The following is a 22,842-nucleotide window of genomic DNA, read 5'->3' as shown; positions in this document are numbered from 1 at the left end:
AAAAGAAGAAAGTATTGAGGGGTAAGGCAGAGATAAATTAACAAGGGCAAATTCAGAATGTGAAACTGCACCCATAAATGTGTGGACAAGAGAACAAGAAAAAATCCACAGTGCTTTGAAATAACCTGAGTTACGGGGGTGAAAAAAAAGAGAAGAAAAAAAAAAAGAAACCATAGAATGGCTGCAATGGGCTCCATCCAAATCACCTGCTACTGAGACAACCTGCTTGGTGCCAGTGGCTTGAGTCCTCTGGAGAAGAAACCCCTGTGCACTTGGAGTTCTGCTCCTATGTATCCCAATGACTCCACACACCCCAGTAAGATGACGAATCTCCCAAATTCAGCCTGGAGAGCTGCTTATTATTTAGGCAATTTGTCACTTCCAGTGGTTCTGAAGAGGTTCTGCAGCTTCAGGCACAAGAAGCAGGACAGCTAAATTGTGAACAAGAGGAATTGCATGGGGAAAGCTAGGCTCAGCAAATGAGCTACACTAAAGATGATTACAAGCAAAAAGATCATGGTAAGGCTTAAGGGAGCTCAAAAGTGCTTTTTCATGAAGATGCCCAAGGAAGGAAGTAGGCTGATGTGGAAGATATGGTTCTTTGCACAGAAAAAAATTACCTTGAGCTGATAGTTCAAGTGGAGACTCAAAGGCAACCCTATAAGGATTCATTAAGTTTTTCAGATTCTGAAATAGCTGAAAGGAAAACATACAGAAAGTTAGGAGCTGAAAACAAAGATGAACTATAGCACATCCAGAATTGCTCATCCTTCACCCCTACCTCTAGGAAACAATCCACTACACGGCCTTTAAATAAAACATCCAGTTCAGCAGTAAATAAATCAAATGCTTTGACTGACTGTTCTCCTAGAGGCTTCAGCACCTGTCCCTTCCTGCATACCACTAACCATTCCTCTCTGCCCTCTGGGGTTGGCACAATCCATAGGGTGGTTCAGCCCCTAACAGCCACTGGTGGGATAGGATGCAGCTTGTTCCACCCAGCAAAGAGGATGTGACAGTGTGTCTGCTGCTTCCCTGGGCTTGGTGCTACTCAGCAGTCCTTCCCAGAGAGGTGACCCACAAAGCTCTTACCTTCTCCCCATTGGGGTTTCCAAGAACATAGCAGCCCATGATGTGAATGATATTTGGTTCAGGATTGATTTTACTCATCAGACGACTCAACCTCTTCCAGAAGCTGGAAGAAATAAAAAAGATCATTAAGAAATTGGTTTCCTCAGGTGGATGCGTGAGTGCAAGCAGCTCAGGAGAGGCCTGAAGCTCACAGCCTGAGCAGCAAGCTGCCTGGAGAGCGATGGAGGGTCTTAGACAAGGAAGAGCAGGGGCAGAGCCTCTGCCATGTGGTAGGGAAGGAGGAGCTGCCCAATGAGACAAGGGAGCTTCAAGGTGAAGAAAAAGGTGCAAAATCCACCAGGAGCATTTTAAAATCCACTTTACTTTTCTTACTACTGACTAGCATGCTCTGCCTGAGGGACATGAGATACAGTGACCCTCCTTGCACGACGATTATCAGAGCAGACAGGTGGGCTCTAAAGCCCAGCAGCTCCCCTGTGATGGCTGTGATCAGATGTTTGTTTGCAGTATAAGCTCTTCTCAGGACTGCCTCCCAGCCATGCACAGGTGGGATGGAAACATTCACTTCCAAGCACCCTTTCAGCTGCATGTCCACAGATTTCTGGAGGCCCTTGAATTACCAACGCCAGGTCTGCTATGCCCCCAACGCACTCAGAAGCATGTGTGCACGTGCCTTTTATTGATGGTGTTTGTGCCAGAGCATGAGAACACTGAACAGATGTTGATTTTAATATTCAGCTCTCATGCCAACAATCTTTTGTGTAGGAACAGGTTGGTATACAAGCTCACCCCCACAAAGAAGCACTGCTAGACAAATTACATTTGAGCCAGCACAAGGAAGCAGGCAGCAAAACAGGCAAAGCTTAACTCTCTGCAAGGAAAAGCAAAATTGCCACAGCACTGGACTTTGAGCAGGCTTTGCAGAGACAAATTCCATTTCCCCCTGCATTTAGAAGGGCAGTTATCAGAGACAGCTGTGGGGGAATAGCTTGGATTTCTGCCACCGGTCACCTGCTAAGAAAAGCTACCTCAGCTACTTCCAAGCCCCAGAGGCACGAGCTGCGTGTTCTGGTTTCTAGTCAGCAAGGCCTTTGCTAAGAAAGGAAATGCCTTTTTCTCTTTTGATGACCTCTAGTCCAGAGACACACCAAGCAGCAGAGAAGAGCATAAATCTTCTGCTGACCTGACCCAAAGCTGCACCAGCCCTGAGTTGAGCTTGGTTCTGTCTTTTTTCCAACTCTCCCCCACGGAGTTGTAAGCTGCTATTTAATTCCCTCTCTGCCTCATCCGCCCCAGGCTAAACCATCCCAGCAACCTCTGCCTCTCCTTCTAGACCACGTGCTACAAACACAGAGCAAACAGAGCAGAAAAACGCTACGTGACTCTAGAACAGAACACGGTCACTTACAGGATCATATCTTCCTCCTTCTCCACTTTGGCGAAAGTGGCAACTTTGTTCTTTAACAAGTATAAGTGACCTGGACCCCCCTGCAAGAGAGAGATGGACAAATGCACAACACCTGAAGAAACAGCCCCTGGAGATATTGCTTGTTCCGTGCAGCCATACCCAGCAGTGCCACAAGGGAGCAGAGTGGACACGCCAAGCCGGCACAGCTTGCTACAGCCTTCACAGGAGACACTGTAGGCACTAATTCAGAACATTTTCACATACACAGTACGTCGGGGGTTGGATTATCCATTTGCTAATGTTATTATGCCCACCCTGCTCTAGAAAGACATAGCAATAAGAGGAAAAAAAAAAAAGCCCTTTGCTGTGGGTGGCTGGAGGACAGTAGGGAAGAAAAGAAAGTCCCTTTCATTGGGAGGTGTTAGGGGAGTTGCTGTGGTAGGCAGAAAGAAGCTGAGCACAGCAGGAGAAGCAGGCAAGATGTCACTGTGGAAGAACTGGTATTTGGCAGTAGCAAGCATAAAAAGATTGAATACAACATCAGGAAAATTAAGAGTTGCAGTCTCCAGGTCATTGGGCTGCAAGTGCTACTGCTCTGCAGCACGGGGCACCTATCATCGAATCATACAACTCTTAGAGTTGGAAGAGACTTTGAAAGGTCATTTGGCCCAACTCCCCTGCAATAGGAAGTTTAAGTTAGGCTCACTTCCTCACTTCTTTCAAGGTTCCCTGCACAGCTGCTGGGGCAGCACAGCGCTGAACTCCCAGGAGCAGAGACTCAGGAAGGAAATCCCCACCGAGCCCCAGATACAGCAGTGCCCTGTCTGCCCCAGCACTGCTTCCTCTGCCTGCGCCTTCACCCCTCTCCCTCCTCTGGGACTCCAGGCTGTGCCATCTGCTGGTCGGATCTGTGCCATCCTTCACTTGTCAGCATCACAGTGAAACTGCACAAAAACTTGCAGCTATCATATCAGACATACTCCTTCCTTTCTCCAAAAACCTCTTCCTGGGGGCTTCGCTAATGCAAGTTTGCTTAGGTTTCCTTGAAAGCAGCTGAAAAGCAACCCAGCTCTGGAGCTGGCTACACTAAATGTCATCTGCTGCTGTCACAGCAACTTGTGATGGCTTGCTGTCTGGGTAAAGGAGAAGTGAAAGCTGTATGCATTTACTCTAACAGAACCTAACACTGGAATATTGGTTCCTCCATGTACTTTTCCCTATAGAAAAAGAGGAATTTGTGACAAACCACTCCCCCTCTTAACAACTTTCATTACCTGGCAAAATATCAGCATTTTCCAGATTTTGCAGCCTTTCCGATAAATGTTAAGCTTCTTCTCTATTTCCTCTGGAAAACAAAACAAAACATTTTGGGAAAGATGAGCCATGGAGGAAGTGAAAAATGAACCTTGCAAAATCGTTTTTTTCTTCTCAGTAGAGTTCAGTCTTGAAGGCCAAGCTGTAAGAGGTGCTCAGCATGCATTTTCAATAATGCTGTGGAAAATGAGAAACCACAACCCATCACAAGGCAGGCAAGGTGCAGAGCAGCACCAGCTACTGCCCTCTACTGCCTACAGTGCTGTACCAGACCCAGCTGTCCTGAGCCCCTGCTCACCTAAAAGGGTACCTCACAGCAGCATCTTTGCTGCCCTGTGCTTCAAGCTTCTCCTTCATGATCTGTGAGCTTAGCACAGAAAACTGCCTACAGAAGTGAAGTTTTATTATGGCAGCAAATCCAACAGCACCACACTGAGCATCAGGTGTCATTAGGGTGATAAAAACACCTTTGTACATGGTGGCTGAGGTGCAGGGCAAAGTGACTTAACATACGGATCAGATACGTTCTCAGCAGGCAGGACTTAAGATAAAGAAATAACACCCAGCATACCTAGGATGTCATCAAAGGTGGCGTGTTCGTGGTCCTGGAAAGCAAAAAGAGGCAGATGTATCAAGGATTGCTGCCACTACACCAGCTTCCATGACATTACTCAGGTCTTCAGTATCACACAGTCACACTCCCAGACAAACATACCCTTAAGCATGATTTAACCCACTGGGGCTTCTAGTTGCATCGCAGGAATAATCACCCTACAACACACCTCAGCAAAGAAGCTGAAGACCAAACAGTCCATTGGAGGCCAACCTCATCTAAAGACTTGGAGATGAAACCCACAGACCAGCCCAAAGCATACACCATCAGACACCGTCAGTGTCATCAGTGAGTATTTGCCTCTTGGCCCATGTTGTGTATCCAACTGATGGTACTATACACATCCAAGTTGGCTAACAAATGGCCAACACTCCTAACCCATCTGCCTCTGGCACAGCAGGGTCACCAGTACAGCTGCACAGCTCTCAGTGGAAGGGAGACAGCAGAGCTAAAACCCTGACAGCACTGTCTGCTGCACAAAGACTGAACTTTGTGGGCTGTCAGTCTAACCCTTCCCTTTCACATTAAATGAACGTGAAGTGATTAAGAAAAAGAGACCCATGACTCCCTGCTGGTGCATTAGACATTGCTCAGGCAAGACTCCTAGTGAAAATCAAGCTTAAATTCATGGCTGACAAGGGAAGCACCACTGTCTGAGGTCTTACGTTGCCTAATGATAAGCAGAAACACAAGTCTTGAGCACGGCAACGTGAAGTTTCGTTCAGGTTGGTCTTGGCTTCCCTTGCTCACCTTCCCCCACTGCCTGGCTGTGCCTACACAGTCTGATCTCCCACATGTGCAGCTTTCATGCCACCTTGTTCTTCCACTTAGACCTGACCCTCCTCAAAAGCTGTGCCAAATCCCAAACCTGGGTCCAGCACACACCCAGCCCTTTCCTTTCAGCTTTTTCCAGTCACAATCATGTTTCAGAATCACTGTAATAGGAAAAAGAAAATAAATCTGTGTGGAGCCAGGTTCCACCCTCCTGGGCAGAGCAGAAGCAATATACTCACATAGAGAATGGGGATGATGGAGGGATCGTCCCTGCGAATAATTGTTGGGACGTATTCAGCTTTGGGCACCTTGGAAGAAATAAGCTGTAAAGAAAAAAAAAGAATTGCAACAGGACGAAGAGAGGCCAATAGAGAGTTCAGAAGCACAAAGGCCATGCTAACAGTGCCTTGTTCAGTTGCACCTCCTACATGTTATCCAAACCAGAAGATAATCCAGACTATCTGCATTGCTGCAGAAGGTCCTCCAAGCCTTTAGTCCACTTCAGAGCATCCTCAGGCCTGTGGAGTACTACCAAGCATCACAGTTCCCCCAGCCCTCACCAACTGAGTGCACAGCTTGTCCAGTAGTAAGGACTGAGTCTGAGATGACAGCCTGTAAAGGGGAGATAGGTGGGCACAGAGGATGCAGCTGCTTGCAGACCAGCAAGATTGGCTGTAGCCCAGTAAAGATCACTGCTGTACAGCCTTCCCTGTGTGAGGTTTTATGCTTCTGGCTGGAGAGGACTGTTCAAATTCATGTGCTCAGTGGGCCAGAGGTGGGATGGCTGCATGCCTGAGCCAGGACCAGCCAGGGGTGAGCACAGCAGTGGCCAAGGGATAAGATGACACAGGCACACACAGCCATAGGATGTCAGGCAGATGCAGGCTGCTTGGCAGCTCTGGATGAAGTGTTCAGCCAGCTCGTTAAGAGCCTAACTGGGTAGGCCTGTCATTAGCACAAGCCAAACTGCAATGGAGATGCAGTTGATTTGGCTGTGCTGTGATTTCAGGCACTGCTTTTCAAGGTGAGAGTGATTCTGTGATGTCCAGGGATGGACAGTCCTCTCGTTCACCCTGCAGATCCTAAACTTAGCAGCTGTCAGAAGTCAGGGCCCAAACAGCTAAAGGTCGCTTGGCTTGGAAACGCTCACCATTATTTTTGGTGGAATAAAGTCTTCTCCATCACACGCCATGGCTTCAAGCTCCTTTTCTGCTTCCCAGTTCAAGTCAAAGTCACCATCCAAAGTGCCACAGGAATCCTGAAGGTCATGGCCTGTCAGAACACAACGTGCATCACAAGGGCAGAACAGCTTGCCTTCTCCACTCAGCCCTGTCTGGCAGCTACCTCGCAAGAAGCACCAAAGCCATGAGCCTTGTGCCCTCCTTCCTTCCAACACAGTGACAGACACCACACATCGGGGCTGGCGTCTCTAAACAAACTCTCTTGACAAACGACGAGTGCACACACAGAGTCTGAACCACACATCACATAACATTTCACCAGTCTCACAAGTGTAAGCTTTCAGATGCTAATCACAACAGTCACCCTATCATTTCAGAAATGGGGAAGGAGATGGAATGCGGACAGACTCTACAATTTAACATTGCCAAGCTGATGAGCAAAAGTCTCCAAAGACTCCAAAACTGGTCTCCTTGTAATAACTCATGGTCCGACTATGTTTTCTCAGTGCTTATACAGAAACTCTGCCTTCTTAGTCAAATTGATCCTGGCAGAGAATCCTAGAGCGCGAGGACGGCCGTAGCAAACACAGCACTATTTCCACAGTAGACTTGAATTTGCTCTCCGAATTCACCTTACCTGTTGGCCTTCAATGCCTCCTGGGGAAAAAACTATCTGGAAGGAATATAATTGACCGTTAAATGTTAAAAATAAAGATGGTTCCCTTAAGCCAGGGAGTGAGGAAAGAGAACAGAGGTGCCTCCACTTGTGCCTTTTGGGATGTCCAAGTGTCGTTGGACAGTGCTGGAGCACCAGACACATCTGTCTGAACCATGTCTTTTCCATTCGCTTCTGAGTTAGCTGAGGGAGCAGGGAAGAATCAGACTGCAAAGGAACCATCGGGTCATGTTTTGAACCTGGCCTTTTGTATCTCTGCCCCTGCAACCTGGCACGGTGTGATCTCCAACCAGGAGGGCTGGACCTCATGCTTACCTGAAAGGTCAGTTGATTTCAGTAATAAAGTTTATGTAATGAATACAACCCATGTCAGCATGGGCAAACTCATAACCATTAAGACCCTTCCCTGCAGGATTTCAAATAATATTGGGTGAATCGGCCATTCCCTTTACAAAAAAAAAATAAACAAATTGGGAAGATGCTGGCATTTCCTTCTGTAAATTATCACAGCAGCACCTGGGTCCCCACAGGCGGAACACTGTAGCATTACTAAGGATTTCCAGAGGAATTCCTGGCAGCCCAAAGATCAGATTGCCCCAAGCTATCATCTGTGCAGCCTGCACAGACAGGAAATCAAAGTTATGCTTCATGGAGTACTGCAGCTGTGCTCCAAATTATTCTAGGCTACAGAAGAGCTCAGAAGGGGCTCTTGCACAGGAGACTGTGAAGGTTTGCCCCTCTGTGGTGAATGCAACTTTGAACTGGTGTGCTTCCAAGTAGGGTGCTGCACCCAAGCAAACAAAGGATGGTGGGAACAGAGAGCTGTAAGAAAGCTGTACCACTGCGTGTCCTTTGGCTGCTGCACAAAAACATGAGGATAGATGTGCTTGTGCTCTACCTGTAAGTATAGGTACACACAGATGACCAGGTGCATATACCCAGAGTATTATCTGCTCAGATCTCATGAAACTAAAAGGATAACAAATGGGACAAAAGGGAACAGAGAAGTTACTCCAGTGGGACTCCAGTCAACACCTCAGCTGGAGGGTTTGGCCACAGGAGGAAGCTCAAAGGACTCAGAACTCACTTTCTCGAGAGTCATGGAAGGAATCAGCTTTGATGGGAGTCGGGTCACTCCAGGACCTGCTGAAGCTCCTCTCACGCCGTTCGGCAAATGCTAGGATAAAACCAAAGCACGACATTAACAGACTCCAAAGCCACCTCGGTTGCTGCCAGCAAAACAAAACATCCAGTAGATTTCCACCAAAGCTACACATCACGATCTCCCCTGTGCTTGTTCTTCCACTTGCCAACCGTGAGTCCTCTCCACACAGCAAACAAGGGTCTGTCTTCCAGACAGCAGCAGCAGAAGTGCCCACTTTCTGACCCGAGCCATTGCAGGATACGAAACACAGAAAAAAGAGAACGCTCGATGGTCACTCCTTAAATGGGCACTGCTCAAACCTCAGTTTCATCAGGGCGATGCCAATATCCCACTGCAAATGCTCTGACTCAAAAGCCTTCACAAGAAAGTGCACACACAACAGCTAATGACACTTGTAACTAGAAGAAGGCAGCTGTCCAGTCATTTCTCCCTTCTCCCACGTTGGGAGGTTCTCTTCTTGTTCTGTTCCATCAGAGAAGGGGCCTTTAGAAAGCTCATGCTTTCCAAATTTTCTGGCAGCAGAAGAAATACTTCAGTTTTCGTTCACCTGCTGTGGTATGAGCATTTTTCACCTCCCCCTTTTTTTTTAATAGATATATTTTTATTTCTTCAAGGGCCATTTGTACTGGCATTTCCCAAGTGGAACCCAGGGAGCTCGGCCCAGCTGATTGCCCTGCAGGCAGATTTCTGAGAATCACCAACCATAATGTCTAACTTGGCAATTCCCTGGGAGAGCCATTACATCCATATTAACGGCCACTTAGGGCCACTCATGGTTATTTCTAGCAGACAGATCAAGCTCACTGCAGTCATAGCAGTGACAGCATCTCACATCAGCAACACAGGAAATCAGGGCAGATCTGCATTACAAGAGCTGAGACAGAGCCTGTCCTCTGCTGCAGTGTCCAAGTGCAAAGGTCCAGGGAAACAATTCACATGGAAAGTTCTTCAGGTGATTTCCATCCTCAACTTTCACTTAAAACAACACATGTAGCTATTGAGCACGTGGAGAAAGCTTTGAAAACATGACCCGAGAGTTACCAAGGCAGAGAGGCATGCCTGCACTTACAGACAGCTCTAGGTGAAGGTGAGCCCTTTTTATTTCAGGCAATGCTAACTCAGATGCCAATAAAGACACTTTAAAAGGCAATGCTGTTTGCTGTCTACTTCCCACAGCATATCAGAATGGAGAGGAAATTCAACTCAAATTCAACCCAGCAACACTTTTGCTGTGGGCAGTCTGTACACGACATCTGGCCAGGCAGTGGCAAGAACAAGCTGTTTCCTCTCTGGAACAATTCTCAGCTCTCAGGTGCTGGCTACACCACTCTCAGCCCATTCCACAGCCATGAGAGCTGTTCCAGCCAAGTTATGGAGAAGCACTGCCTTCCTCATGGAAAGAGAACTGCTGTTTCCCACGCCGAAGAGGTGATTCCTTGCCAAGTAAGGCATAACGCTCCCTTTATTTACCCCCTTGCTCCCATCTCTTTCCTGCTCTTCTTTCTCTGCACGACTTTCCTCTCAGATCCCACTGGGCATCTCTCTCCAGGCCCTGCTGTGGGGAAGATGTGGTGGTGGGATAGGGGAGGAGAAAAGAGAAAGCCACCGGTCCACAAGGCACACAAAGCACCAACTGCCTCCAGGGAACCACAGCAGGTCCACACCTTCAGCGAGAAGCCAGGCAGCTCACTCTGCTCGACTTTCAGCTCTGGTTCTGCTCGCTGCTACACCATTGATCACCAAATACCATGCAGACGTGGGCAAGGATGCTGCAGCTCTTCCACACCTCAGAGAGGATGCAAATTTCTCATGGCCTATGCAGAGCTTCTTTGGAAACAGCTTAAAGGCTGCGTGCAGATATCCATGTGTCTTGGAGACTTGCAACAACCTGGTCTTCTCTTCATAAGGTAAAATGGCATCAGCAGGTCAAATCCTTTCTCCAGCCCAGTGCTAACTCCTTTTATTGGTATCTGTGCACAACTTGGGCTCCCTGTAAACCACCAGCACAAACCCCAACTCCTCACAGCCACATCATACAGGTTCTCACTTACTTTGTGCTTTAACCCTTCGGCTCCCCACCATGCGGAGGTGCTTCCGAAAATTCCTGTAAGAAAGTTCAAACAAAAGCTCTGAGAAAGGCGATATGAAGCTGGGCCCAGGAGGACTGAAAAAGCTGGAAAGGAAAAAAATGGGAAGACAGACAGTTCGTTTCCTTCAAGGCATTCAAACACTGAGAGCAGGTACCCAGCCTCTGCTCAGGGTTATGTCTGTCAAGCACACGGTTGTTTCTGAACCCTCTTGGACCAGTGTTACAGAGCAAGTGAGGTTTTATCTGGCTGTCCCATTCTCATGGGCTGCTGTGGGCTTTTTCCCCACTCTCCTGTACATAAGGCACCCGTTCTGCAGCAGCTGCAGCCCATACTAGCAACACTCCTTCTTTTCCTGGTTAGCAGCAGGAGCTTCTCCCCCCTCTCTTTTCTTTCACACATGCACCAGCAGGAAAGTGAGGTGCCCTGGGCTTTGCAGCATGCACACACAGCTCGTGGCTGTGCTCATTCCCACACACATTCAGAACAGCTGCTAAAATCCCAGCAGCACCATTAGCAGCCACGCAGCCCATACTGCTCTCCAGAGCGAAATGCTGGGAAATATTTTTTCAGCTTCTTCCTTCTTGGAAGCACTGCTCAGCAAGGCTGACTGCCCTCACCAGCCAGCTCTCTGTGGCTCCCTGTCTAACTATGTGCTTTCCTGCCCAGCACCACAGGCAGACTTCAGTAGGGCTGCAGAGTTCTCAGTTCCAGAGGAAAGCCCACTCAAGGCAAGCCTCAGGGACACAGCAGCACCTCACAGTCTGCATAAAGCAGACCATCCTGGCAACTCCTGAGAACATGTTCAGTCTGGGGAAGAGGAGGCTGAGGGGAGACCTGATTGCTGTCTTCCAATATCTGAAAGATGCTTACAGCGAGAGCAGGGTTGGTCTCTTCTCACTGGTGACAGGACGAGGGGAAATGGCCTCAAGCTGTGCCAGGGTAGGTTTAGGTTGGATATTAGGAAATACTTCTTTACTGAAAGGGTTGTTAAGCACTGGAATGGGCTGCACAGGGAGGTGGCTGAGTCCCCATCCCTGAATGTGTTTAAAAACCATTTGGATGTGGTGCTCAGGGACAGGACTTAGCGGAGGGTTGATAGTTAGGGCAGTATGGTTAGGTCGTGGTTGGACTCGATGATCTTTAAGGTCTTTTCCAACCTGAGTGATTCTATGAGGCAAAGGGACTCTTCCTACAGCCTCCTTAGAGCAAGGGACCTGTCTCCCTTGGTTTCTCATCACTCACCTAGACAGTAACTGAACAGAACAGGAACCAAACTGGACAGCAGAAAAGACACAGGGGATGAGCAGCAAGTGGACTAGCAAGGAAAGGCTCCATTCCTCCTTGAACCCTGCTCAGGTGAGGTGACTTCAGCCTGCACTGCAGCCCTGAGGGGATGGCAGTGACCCACGTACCTGCAGCCTGTATGGAGCAGGGGGTCCTGGATCCCCTCTGCCCCTCCAATGTACACCACAGACATCACACAACAGAGACAGTTGTTGGTGAAAGAGATGAAATGACAAGTTGTCTGCAGCACACACCAGTTAGTAGAATGAGTAAGGACATGGTACAACCATGCAGACACTTGAACAAACTGGCTGGACTGGAAGGCACATTCAGCACTGACATTGAGGCATTCACAGCAAGGCAGACACATCTACTCTGGTTTAGAAAGATCAACACAGGTGCAGCTCTTGGGAGAGGAAGAGCCCATGCCATGGTCTGCACTGTCCCTTCTTTGGCTTCAGATCCCATGCAGCCATCAGAATCCAAACAGCAACTCAAGAAGGACGACCTGAGCTGCTCTGTATGCAAAGCCTTCGGCAGCGCACAGTAACTGATCACCAGGGTGCTTTACAGCATGTTACATTCAAATCAGCTATGTTCTAAGGGGACCAGGGACGTTCCTTAAACCAACAGGTCTTAAATGTGGTAAATCACCAGAATGAACTCTTTATGGGCCACTGCAAAACTAAGCTTACGCCAGACACCAAGCACTGAATTAATTGCCAAGGCCGCTTTTACAGGCTTCAGGGCTTTTGGCATTTTGAAATCCATTTTCTGGTTAAATGCTCAGTTCTCCCCTCCAGAGAGGAGCTTCTTCTGGAGCTGGGAAACAGTCTGCCACAAAACAGTGCTGCTCCCAGCTGGTCCTCTCCCATTAGTGAGGGCTGAAGGCAGCTCTCTGGATACATCCTCTAAAAACAGCTGTGAGCGGCTGCAAGGAAAATTCAGGGCTACCCTCTGCATTAAGCATTTACAGAATGGGACAAAGAACCTTTTTCTCCCCTCAGCTCTATTCTAGACAAAGCACTTTGGAAAAGAGATCCATGTCTGGGATTACCTCAGTGTGGGCATCCTGCAGCCACCTGGACGCAGGCCCCTCTGTGCTGACATGTTAGCATGAAAGCATGGGCTTTCACCACCATTCAGGGACACTGGGGGAGCAGCAGTTTGCCCTGTGAGCAGCCATAAACCTGCCCAGTCCTCTTGCCTGGCTCCTACAATTGCACCTTGAAAGCCCAGTGTTACATGTTCACTACTAAGATCTCTTCATCAAAATCCAGAAAGCAGCCCTGAAGTTACAGTGATAAAATCTCTTTATTACTCCCTATCCTGCAGCACCCCCTGCAGTGCTCCATCTCTTCTCTGAAGAGCAGCATCTTTGTTATCTCAGAGGTGAATGACAGTTGGGATTACTGCAGTACATCAGAGCTCTGCAGCACTCCTCCCCAGCTGGGATCAGCCACCGGTTCACCAGACCACCGGGTGCTGCCCTCCCTCAAGGCAGCACCTTCATGCCAGCAGGTAGCACTGCCATACAAACTCAGCTCACAGCACACCAGGCTGTGCACTGCAGGTTCTGCAATAACCACTGACCTTCCGAAACACCCAAGGCTGCAAAGGGCTGTGCAGCAAGCACCTGAAACTGGGATAAGTGCTGGGATCCTCCTCGCTCCTCAGCGCTACCTGCCAGGCAATCCTTACGCACCGCCGGGGTCTGCTGCCACGGCCCAGCCAAAAAACCACATCACCTTCATCAGCACTGCAGTCCCACCTCCTCCCTGCCACAGGGCAATGCAGACAGCTCTGCTGTACAATCCTTCCTGGGTTCCTCAGAGCAGTCTGTCCCAAGAGGCCGGTGTGACACCTGCAGTGCCAAGTGCTCAGCATCACCGAGGTGCACAGCTCCCCTCCTGCACCTGCAAGCTGTGTCAACAAGTCACCATCCCACAGAGGCTCGTCTCCGTCTAACGAATTATGAGAAATCTCTTTCCTTTTAAAGATACACTGTCTGTTTATTTACCACGTCTTCAGTTTTGATTTGCATTTGTCCTCACAACTGATGGAAAAAAAAACCAAAGAACAAACACCTACTGATAAAGAAAATATCTTCCTGGCAATTTCCCCATTGTGAAAATCTGATGTTTTTCTCCCACTTTGTTTTGAACAGTGCTGAAGTAATCAAGGCAGTTTTAAACCAATGACACAAATGCTGTGTTATCCTTCCTCACAAGCTGCCAAAACACACAAGTCTTGGCCACACTTCAAACAACAGAGTTGTTCTGATTACCACAGTGACCAAGTGATGCACCCTGCAAACCAGCAGAGGGAAACCAGGACTCTCTGGTAATAACAGGATGAGGGACCAATCCTCTTTTCTCTCCTTTCTGTCCTTTAAAACAACAACAAGAAACAAATAACCAACAAACAAGTAAAACAGGCTTCTGGACAATAGATATATTTATTTTCCTCATGCCTCACATTTTGGAGGTACCTAAGTAGGTGTAACAATAACACATGAAGTGACTGTTCAGATATTCAGCTAACCTCAAACAAATCCCAGATATTTAGGAAAGGGCTGGGGGAATTGCATTCTTAATTTTCAGCCTGAAAGTTAACATGCTTCCCCATGTTATACTGAGAAGCTTAAAAATAAACTTGACAGCGTTCCTTTAAGAAGGATCAGCTATCCCCAGACCTGCAGCATCATTCGCTTCCATATTTCCATCACAGGCACTGCTGGTGTCCCTACCAACAGCAACACAGACAGGGACAGCCACGTTCAACATCATCAGGCGTCACTAATGACACTGTGGGGGCCCATGCAACACCAGGCACGGTCACGGCTGCGGGAGACAAGGGCCCTACCTCTGTATAACAGCTGCAGAATCATTCTCTCGTTTCCGTCTCTTCCTTTCTGCGTAGCCCCTGAATGCCCTGGGAAACCATTTTAAGCCATTAACCAACTCCACAGCTTTGAACTGGAGAGGACACAAGACGCAGACAGGAAAGCTCTCACCAGACAACAGAAAGAGACTAGGCTGCCTGAGGGAGACAGCTGGGCCTTGCAGGACTGTATGACAGTCAAGGGCTGGCCAACAGTCACCAAACCAAAGGTCCTCACTAGAGTAGATGGCTCCTCAAGAAAGCATAGCAGTGGCCACAGAACTACCCAAAGAATAGGGGCTGACAGCTGTCATCCCTGCTGTGGAGGAATGGACCTAGGAAACTGCAGACACAAAGCCTCCGTGCACCAGTTTCAAGAGGGACAAAAGCTTGCTAGCTTCAATCCTGAAGGTGAGGATGGCTGCAGTGTGATCCATACAGGCACAGCAGGCGTAGCCTCTAACCTCTTCTCAGCTGACCAACAGTCGTAGCACAGGGAAAGCATGAATGAATATGCTGGACAGGAGAGGAGAGGACAGTTTATTCCATACATCAACAGACAAAGAAATGAAAAATAGAAGATTATACTTACGAGATGCTAGAGATTCCAGAAGATGCAAAGAAAAAAAGAAAGAAGAATTCATTAATGCTCAGCCCTGCGCGGCATCCCGAGGGGATCCTCACTTCAGAAGGGACAAATATTTCTTGTTAGGTGGAAGGAAATCACTTTTTAAGTTAATTCTCAGTGATCAAACTCCAGCTTGACTGAGCTAAAACCTCCAAGGCAGTATCATCACATGGTGCAAATTAATTCGTTGGGTCTCCATGCAGACCCAAAGAACACGCAGGTGTAAAACTGACAACAGAATGCTGCCTGTCAGAATACAGCAGCAGCTCAGCATGGGGGGTTATGGAGCAGGGAGCTCCTGTCCCCTGAGCACCCGTGACTTGTGAAATCCGCATTGCCCACCCTGAGAAGGAAGCAAGCCCAGGGCTGAAAACTTCACAGCAGAAGCCAGGGGCTTGGGAACCTCCCAGCCAGCTCAAGGAGGTGCCCTGAACTCTTGGAGATGTTTCTGTGTGAATTCCAGCAGCTCAGACTTCCTAGAGATGTTATCTTAGCAGCTACCTGAAAACAAGGGAGCTGTGCTCCTCACGGGTTTCCTTAGGGCATCATTCTCCACACCTGCCTGACTTTGTTCTCCATTAGCTCCAAGCTCAGCATCCTGCCACAAACCACATGCACAGCAAAGGTGACTGCAGGTAACAAGGGCTGTGCCCACCAGCAAACAAAATGTGCTGGGTTTGTGCATGGTCTGGCTTGCCAGATCAGAACTCTAAAACACCAGTGTTCATAAAGAGCAAAGCAAAAATCCAGCAAATTGCCCTCAGATTGCTCACAGGCCCTGTCAGTGCAGTGCCAATGAGCATTAACCTGCTGAAGGTGCCATCATACTTGCAGCTTCAGAGAGGAGGCAGAGAGATATGGGGGTGCTACGTAAGAGAAGCAGCACAAGAAGCTGCAGACTGGCACCACATAAATGCCCCCCGTCCTGTTCCCCAGGATGGGCTGCGCTTCCAGCTGTGCTGGGGTATGTGAGGAGTGAAAGAGCATAAAGATAAGCTCTTTCTTCTAGGGGAGAGAGATTCCTTCTGTATTTCAGCAGCTACCCCTCTCCCCAGCACTGGATCCAGCCTTCTCCACTTTATCAATGCAGATCTGATTCAGTCTGGGTTATCCCAAGATCAACCAGCAGCTTCTTTTGGGCACCTGGGGAGGGCAATGTCTGAGGGAAAGAGGTGGCAGAGAAACAGATCACAAAATGGAGACCAGGTTAAACAAGCAGAAATAAAGGGAGCAGCAGAGAGGAGGGTGACATGGATACAGGAAGAAGGACAAGAAGGTGGTAAGGCTGGAGAAAGACTTTAGAAAGCAGAACATCAACTCATCTTCCACACTGCCTGCCTTCCCTTTTCAGCCAGAGAGGAAATACCTGAAACCAGGAAGATGTCATACCCTGACAAGATGGGTACAATCTTGAAATGAGGCTTCATTTTCTCTCTTAAGTCCTTTGAGAAAAGTTGCTTCTCCACACACAGCAGCCAGCAGCACCAAATCCTGCATGCAGTGTAAAGGGAGAAACTACTCCTAAACCAGATCCTCTCATGCTTTGCAGATATTTACTGATGCCCTCTACCGGAAAAACACATTAAGCTGTAGGGCTACATCTCATAGTACAGAGACAAACTTCTCTGGAGCAATGCATGGGGGCAGGCCTGGATTAATATTCCCCCAGAGCAGTGGCTGGAGCAGAGGCAGTGGAGGAGGGTTTCAGCTGGCGTTCCCACAGCACCCATGCTCTGCAGAGGCAGTCAGGGACAGCATCACAGAGAAAATAAGGGAAGCAGAGGAAAATTGCATAGCCCAAGAATTTATGCAAGAGGGAATAGTAGGAAAGAGAAATAATGAGTGCAAAAAATAATGGACAAGACACAAAGTGCCCTCTCCCCCAAGCTGCAGTGTCAAATACACAATTCAATTTGCTCTGTGCTCTCAGATATAGTTTGGAGTGGGCCACAGACTTGGAGATACACAACCAAAGTTAAGGCAGTGGTTTCACTTACGCTTGCATAGTTGTAGTAGCAGTTTGAAAACTGAAGAGGTTCTCTTTTGGGAACCAGGTTCGTATGGGGACATCATCTAGAAGAGAGGGAGCAAAAGCTGAGAATCCAGCAGGCAGAGGCACAATCCATACAGCAAGACTTCCAGCTCTCACTCAGCACTTTTCTTCAGCACCCTGCCCTGTATTAAATAAGACAGTCTCACCCTCTCACTTTATATGCATGCTACCACCAAGTGTTTTGTAAATTTGTACTAAGCCTGTCTGTCACACTGCTAATGAAGAATGAAAGCTCTCTCCTAAGCACAAAGACAAGCACAAATCCAGGAATTACATAAGAGACATTTGAACAAGAGAAAAAAAAATAATCGGCGGAAAAAACCACTTTTCATTCAAAGCATTTTCCAGTCTCTGCCTCTTCCTTAGCACCATTAGCTTGAAATGTCCCATTCATCCAGCTGTTTCTGATACAGCACTCATCTTGCTCTATTCAGAGCTGAAGGCAGAAATACACTTTCTTGTTCTCCCACTGATGCTTTCCCACACATGCCTCATACAACTGCTCCTGGTGACCCGGGCTGATGAGTTTGTCTGGGTTTGGAAGTCAAGCAGCACATGGACCGTGCAATCTGGCGACAACCACATTTATTTGGTCCCCTATGTCTGCAGACTGACCTGCCTGGACCAACTGCAGATTATTTCCCAATCCTGCCATATTAGCACATCACATCATCTTCACGTAATGGGCACCAAGACAAAAAGCAGGCAGCAAAACAAGTCACCACTTCTGTGTGTGGCATCGTGGTGACAAGGAAGGAGGAACTTGGCCAAGAAGCAGCTCCTATTGAGAACTCTCAGGGTGAATTTGCTCAGGAGGAAATTGGAGGTATATTAAAAACCACTGCCACCAGACATGTGAGATCCCACAGGACGGGATCCCCAGGCTTTGGGGCTACCTGGCTCTTCATCTTGCTTCACTCTGAATTTGAGGCTTCCTTCCTTAACACCTTGCCACGTGTTGCTAATCATGTGTCCAGATGCATGCCCTCCAGCTTTAAGATCATTATGAACCACAGCACTCAGTCATTAGCATTCTGGCATTATCAAGAGAATTTTGTGCACTATCAATGGCCAAAATCCAATCAAATGTACAAAAAGCAGCTGCAATTACATATGGCAGAAAAAAAAAGCTAGATGCAAGTGGGAAGGCTTTCTTTGAAGTGGGACTCCTTAGAAGTTACACAGAATGCTCCTCAGCAGACAGCTTAAGTCGAGGTTTGTATAAAGGCACCCTAAGGAAATAAATGTTTTAAATTAAATCAGCATTCAAGTATGCTAAATACTTCTGATGAAATTCCTCTGCCTGCTTTCCTCCAAAAAAACATAGATAAGCAATGTAAAATGGCTCAGAACATAAATGATTTATTTGCTCAAAGTCTCGAACCCACTGAGGTGGTGGAGGTGAAGTTGTCTAAATTCTGGCTTAGCCAACAGTTCTGCACAGAATTCGCAGGAACTCCTCATCCCAAAGGACTGACGGTCTCTTATTACATGTCACAGCTCTTAAGTCACCAGCTTTGATTTGAAGCAGAGCTTCCGAGGAATGGTGCTAGGCATCATAAACTCAGCATCGAGTTCCATATTAAATTAAGCCAATCTGGCCCAACTGCCTCGAGTGTTGGTTTGCAGCAGCAACATCTCACGTAAATCCAAACAGAGAAAGCAGCATTGTCAAATGAATTTCTGGGGAAATTAGTCTCTCTCTCAGCTCCGTTCATCTCTGCTCTGCTTTCTTTGCTTTCTGCTTTCTTTGCCATGCATGAAGGACATTCTGGGAAATACTTCCTGCAACTTGCTGTGCTTGTGCCACTCAGCTGTCATTTGTTTTTCCTCAGTAACAATGTGTGGATAGACAGAGCAAAAGACACCGAGCTGCAAAAACCTGCAGCCCGTGGTGCAGCGCTATGGGGAGACTTGGTGTCAGGCACAGAGCTGCCACTCGTGCGAGCACTCAGAAGGTGCAGCAAGCCCAGGGTGGCTGTGCCTGCATGAACAAAGAGAAACACTCATAAAGGCATCTGCAGGTTCAGCACCATCCACTTTATTCCCATTTGAGTATCTTCTCTGATACACGCTTACGTTTAGAAAGGCAATCTCCCTTTCACATTAACAACCAACCCTAATGAAAATTGCCTGGTTGGAAGAACATATTCTGAGCCTGAGACTCAGAACCATGGCACAGTATTTGCTAGATCGTGGTGTTTTTTTCCAGCAAATAGAAAAGTTCAACTTCAGCTCTTGAAGTTCGAACTCCTTCATGAACAACTGAAGCCTTCCTTTGGTTCTGCATCAAGCAACCTGCTTCAGTCCCACATCAAAGAATACAGTGCTGGAAAGGAAAGTGTGTTTAGGAAATCATTCAACATAAACCCATCAATGTTAGAACAAGAAATATTCACCTTCTTCATTCAGAACACACTATGAGGCTGCAGCTCATTCCCCACAGTACCCTCATCTCAACAAGAACGAACTCCCTGAGTTGTGATCTCTGTTCTGAACAGCTCAGACTGATGCTGTTTCCAGTCTGTTTCCTATCAAGATTCCTGGCTGTGTCATCACATGCAGAGCCATCTTCCTACCAGCAAAATGCATGTGACTGTAGAGCAGTAAATACAGGAAAACTCTTTTTTTCACTTAAGCAATAAAAATAAGAAAGTCTAAATTGTACATGCAGCATCTAAGCTGAAGCCCAAAAATCACAGGGAACAAACAGAAAAACAGTGATCAAAGTGATGCACAGAACTGGACTGTAGGTGCTCTGCACATTTGATAAATCTTTTTTTTTTCCCTTCTTTAGTCACGTAATTGCAAGCTCCAAGTATGAAAATATGGTCCAGAACCCAAATTTCCTGCAATTTTATCTGCAGTAAACATCACCATGAGCCTAGGAAACAGATACAGTGTGATCTGCACAGACCTTGTACTCTACCAGATTTCTTTTCAAGGGGAAAACCTTGACATTTCCTGGCTGGACACTCATCACTAAAAGCCTTGATGAGTCTTTCCAAAAGAAAATACAATAAAAAGAATTAAACAAATTAGGCCAGACTCTTTGCCAGCCACATACAGAGCTGACAGACAAAGATGGACTGTTTTAGGTCATAATTTAGAGCACACAGATTGGGAGAAATATTTAATTAATGGTTAAGTTTTTAAACATAATCAGGATATTTTTTATGCAATTAAAACATGATGAGCCAAATTCCCTGAAAGCACTCAGCAAATGGATAGTGAGTGTGGGAGGATGTCCAGTGTTGTGTTATTTGCTGATATTTATGGCACGACTATGAGGTGGCACTACGTGCGGGGCCCTGCTAGACTACTGCCAGCCACACAGGGCAGCATTCTGGAGATGCAACAGACTATGGAGCACTCAACCTGAGCTGAGGCTCTCCTTGAACACCCTGGCGTGTTCACAAAAGATTTCACCTGCCTCAATCTCCAAGTGAGGCAAAGGAGAGTCCTATGCTGAATGGCCTCCTGGATGAGCAAAAATGTAGGTGCTTTGACACAGCCCCTCCTCTCCTGCTCTTTCTGCAACAGAGAGAGAACCCACGTAGATCCCCTAAGATGAAGCAAGCCATCATGAAAACCACTCAGAGATATAGGTTTGGATGAGCTGACCTCTTAATATAAATGAGCTCCTCTTACTGTAACAGCCCTGCTTTGGGATTCCCTTTATGTGGACACCAGTGCAAGGTGAAGCACTACAGGGCCAACTCAAAGTACATGGCAACGACACTTCCATGCTGGAAACAGACAGGTGCTACCCTTCACCCATGCTGATGAGTCCCTTTGTGCCCTTCCAGCACTCAGCACTTGCCCTTACTTACCAGACACTCGATCGACACTATACATCCTCTCCAGCCTTTTTCTGTGCCATCCAGTCTCACCGGATTGATGCGGCTCTAGGTCAAAGGAATGATGAGAAGGAGCAGCCAGCCGGGTGCAGTTGGGGCACTCCTTGGATCCCTGCCGGCTGCCAGGCCAGCCCTTGCAATGCCTGCTGACACCGTGAGAGCCACCAGCGCTGTGCACAGGGTGGCCGTGGTGGCATTCCTCTTGGGCAGCCCCTTTCATCACCACCAGCTCCATACTTTCGTTCTCGTGGTCTGACAGCATCGGCCTCTCGCCGGAGATGGTGTAGACTCGTGGCTTCGGTCCCTCACTTGGCATCTTCTCTGCCTGCTCCTCAGAGAAGCTCCTCTCAAACTTGCCATCGGAGATGACGGAGAGCCTGCGCTTGTTCTGTGCTGCCTGCTGCATCTCGGGGGAGTCCTCCTGCCCGATGTAGGAGTCTGCTAACAGGTGATCTGAAACAAATTGCACACTTTACTGCTTAAAACCAAAGCACCTCAGGCACCGAAACATTCAGGAGGCTCTTTGTTACTGCTGTAGAGATACAGTAGACTTGCCTCCGAAAGAACCTCCCACAACAGGAGCTCAAAACTGGTACCTCCAGCACCCAGATGTGTGCCCAGACCTCCAGAACTGGTGCTAAAACGAGAGATACTCCTCACACGTATCCAGTGTTTAAACTCATAGTGTCCAGCAGCAAAAAATGAGGCTAGAAGAAAATGCAGCTCTTGGTGCACAGTCTGAAAAAGCTCATTGCAGAGCAGCCCCTGTGCAGCTCTGCAGTGACTGCTTCAGTGGGTTTCCTACTCAAGGGCTGCTGAGCTGGGAAGGACTTGCAGGACAAGAAGCAGCACCAAATTCTGTAAGAAGTCACAAATGCTGAATTGACAGTTGGACTGGGTGAGCCTGTAGGTCTTTTCCAACTTCTTCTATGATTCTATGAATGCTCTCTGCATACCAATTTATCGTTGTTTTTCATATTAACTAAAAACAGCAAACCAACAAGTCATATTTTTTTTCTTATCTCATTTTCTGCTAATTGCTTTGAAATGAAAGCAATGCCAAAAGACTTCAGCCAACAGCTGCAGCCTCACTCCCACTAATTCCACTCAGCAGCCTCACTTTGCACAGACAGCAATGGCACTGCATGCAGGGGCCGTCTGGAAGGAAAACGAAACAGCTCCTTTTGTAGGATAGTGAGTTCCAAAGGAGAGAGGCCCATGAGTGCAACTATATTTGGAGCCCACACACTGGATCAACTGCCAGGAAATCTCAGCATTTCCATGGCAATTCCATGCATGAACCCAACAGCAGCTCCCACTCACCTGCTAATCCTTTTTTCAAGTGGCTGCTAATTACCTCTTACACTTCCCTTCAGATGGGAAGCAGCTAGGGGACTGCTACAAAGGCTCAGCAGGGAATGCATTATGCATGTGACTACTACCCCAGAAAAAACAGAATCATTAGTGTCCAGCACAGACAGCATTGTTACAAACAGATGGAAAGCAACCCCAAGCCTTTACTTCATGAGCTATTTAAGGACCATTCTTCCTCTAGTTCCTGACCTGGAAGGAATGGGCAGCAATCTGAGGTTTGGCTACCTTGTGGCTGGCCATGGAAAGATGAGGGAGGAGGAGACAACCTACCTCGTCCTCGTCTGCTCTCAGTGTGCAACACAGACCCGACACTGCTGCCACATTCTGCTTCCTAAAAAGCACTCCTGTGCTGCTCAGATAGGAGCTCTCCCAAGGTGAGGATGTACAGCATCAGCTTTTGAATGTGAAGCCCAGCCTGGATTGCGCCCACATCACCAAGGACCTCTC

The 22,842-nt window shown here is 47.7% G+C and overlaps 1 protein-coding gene across 5 annotated transcripts in view; it reads right to left on the bottom strand.

The window, feature by feature from the left end:
• Nucleotides 1-22,842, bottom strand: part of NSMF (NMDA receptor synaptonuclear signaling and neuronal migration factor) — a 46,270-nt gene that overhangs the window by 7,823 nt on the left and 15,605 nt on the right. For 2 of the 5 annotated variants that reach the window (XM_052667666.1, XM_052667669.1), the window contains 11 exons: nt 20,995-21,474; nt 17,106-17,181; nt 10,275-10,327; nt 8,146-8,235; nt 6,352-6,473; nt 5,441-5,524; nt 4,386-4,419; nt 3,775-3,845; nt 2,501-2,580; nt 1,093-1,195; nt 621-696 (listed from right to left, as the gene is read on the bottom strand). In XM_052667666.1, the coding sequence (XP_052523626.1) occupies nt 621-696; nt 1,093-1,195; nt 2,501-2,580; nt 3,775-3,845; nt 4,386-4,419; nt 5,441-5,524; nt 6,352-6,473; nt 8,146-8,235; nt 10,275-10,327; nt 17,106-17,181; nt 20,995-21,474 (1,269 nt within the window). Of the gene's footprint in view, nt 1-620; nt 697-1,092; nt 1,196-2,500; nt 2,581-3,774; nt 3,846-4,385; nt 4,420-5,440; nt 5,525-6,351; nt 6,474-8,145; nt 8,236-10,274; nt 10,328-14,462; nt 14,532-15,072; nt 15,079-17,105; nt 17,182-20,994; nt 21,475-22,842 lie in introns of all 5 variants that reach the window. The other 3 variants (XM_052667670.1, XM_052667671.1, XM_052667667.1) reach the window with 3 other exon arrangements.

The sequence above is a fragment of the Tympanuchus pallidicinctus genome, unplaced genomic scaffold (genome assembly GCF_026119805.1).
Source record: "Tympanuchus pallidicinctus isolate F22 unplaced genomic scaffold, pur_lepc_1.0 scaffold8, whole genome shotgun sequence".
In the NCBI taxonomy this organism is placed as follows: Eukaryota; Metazoa; Chordata; class Aves; order Galliformes; family Phasianidae; genus Tympanuchus; species Tympanuchus pallidicinctus.
Note: the sequence above shows the minus strand (reverse complement) of the source record. Positions and strands in the feature narration are given on the sequence as shown.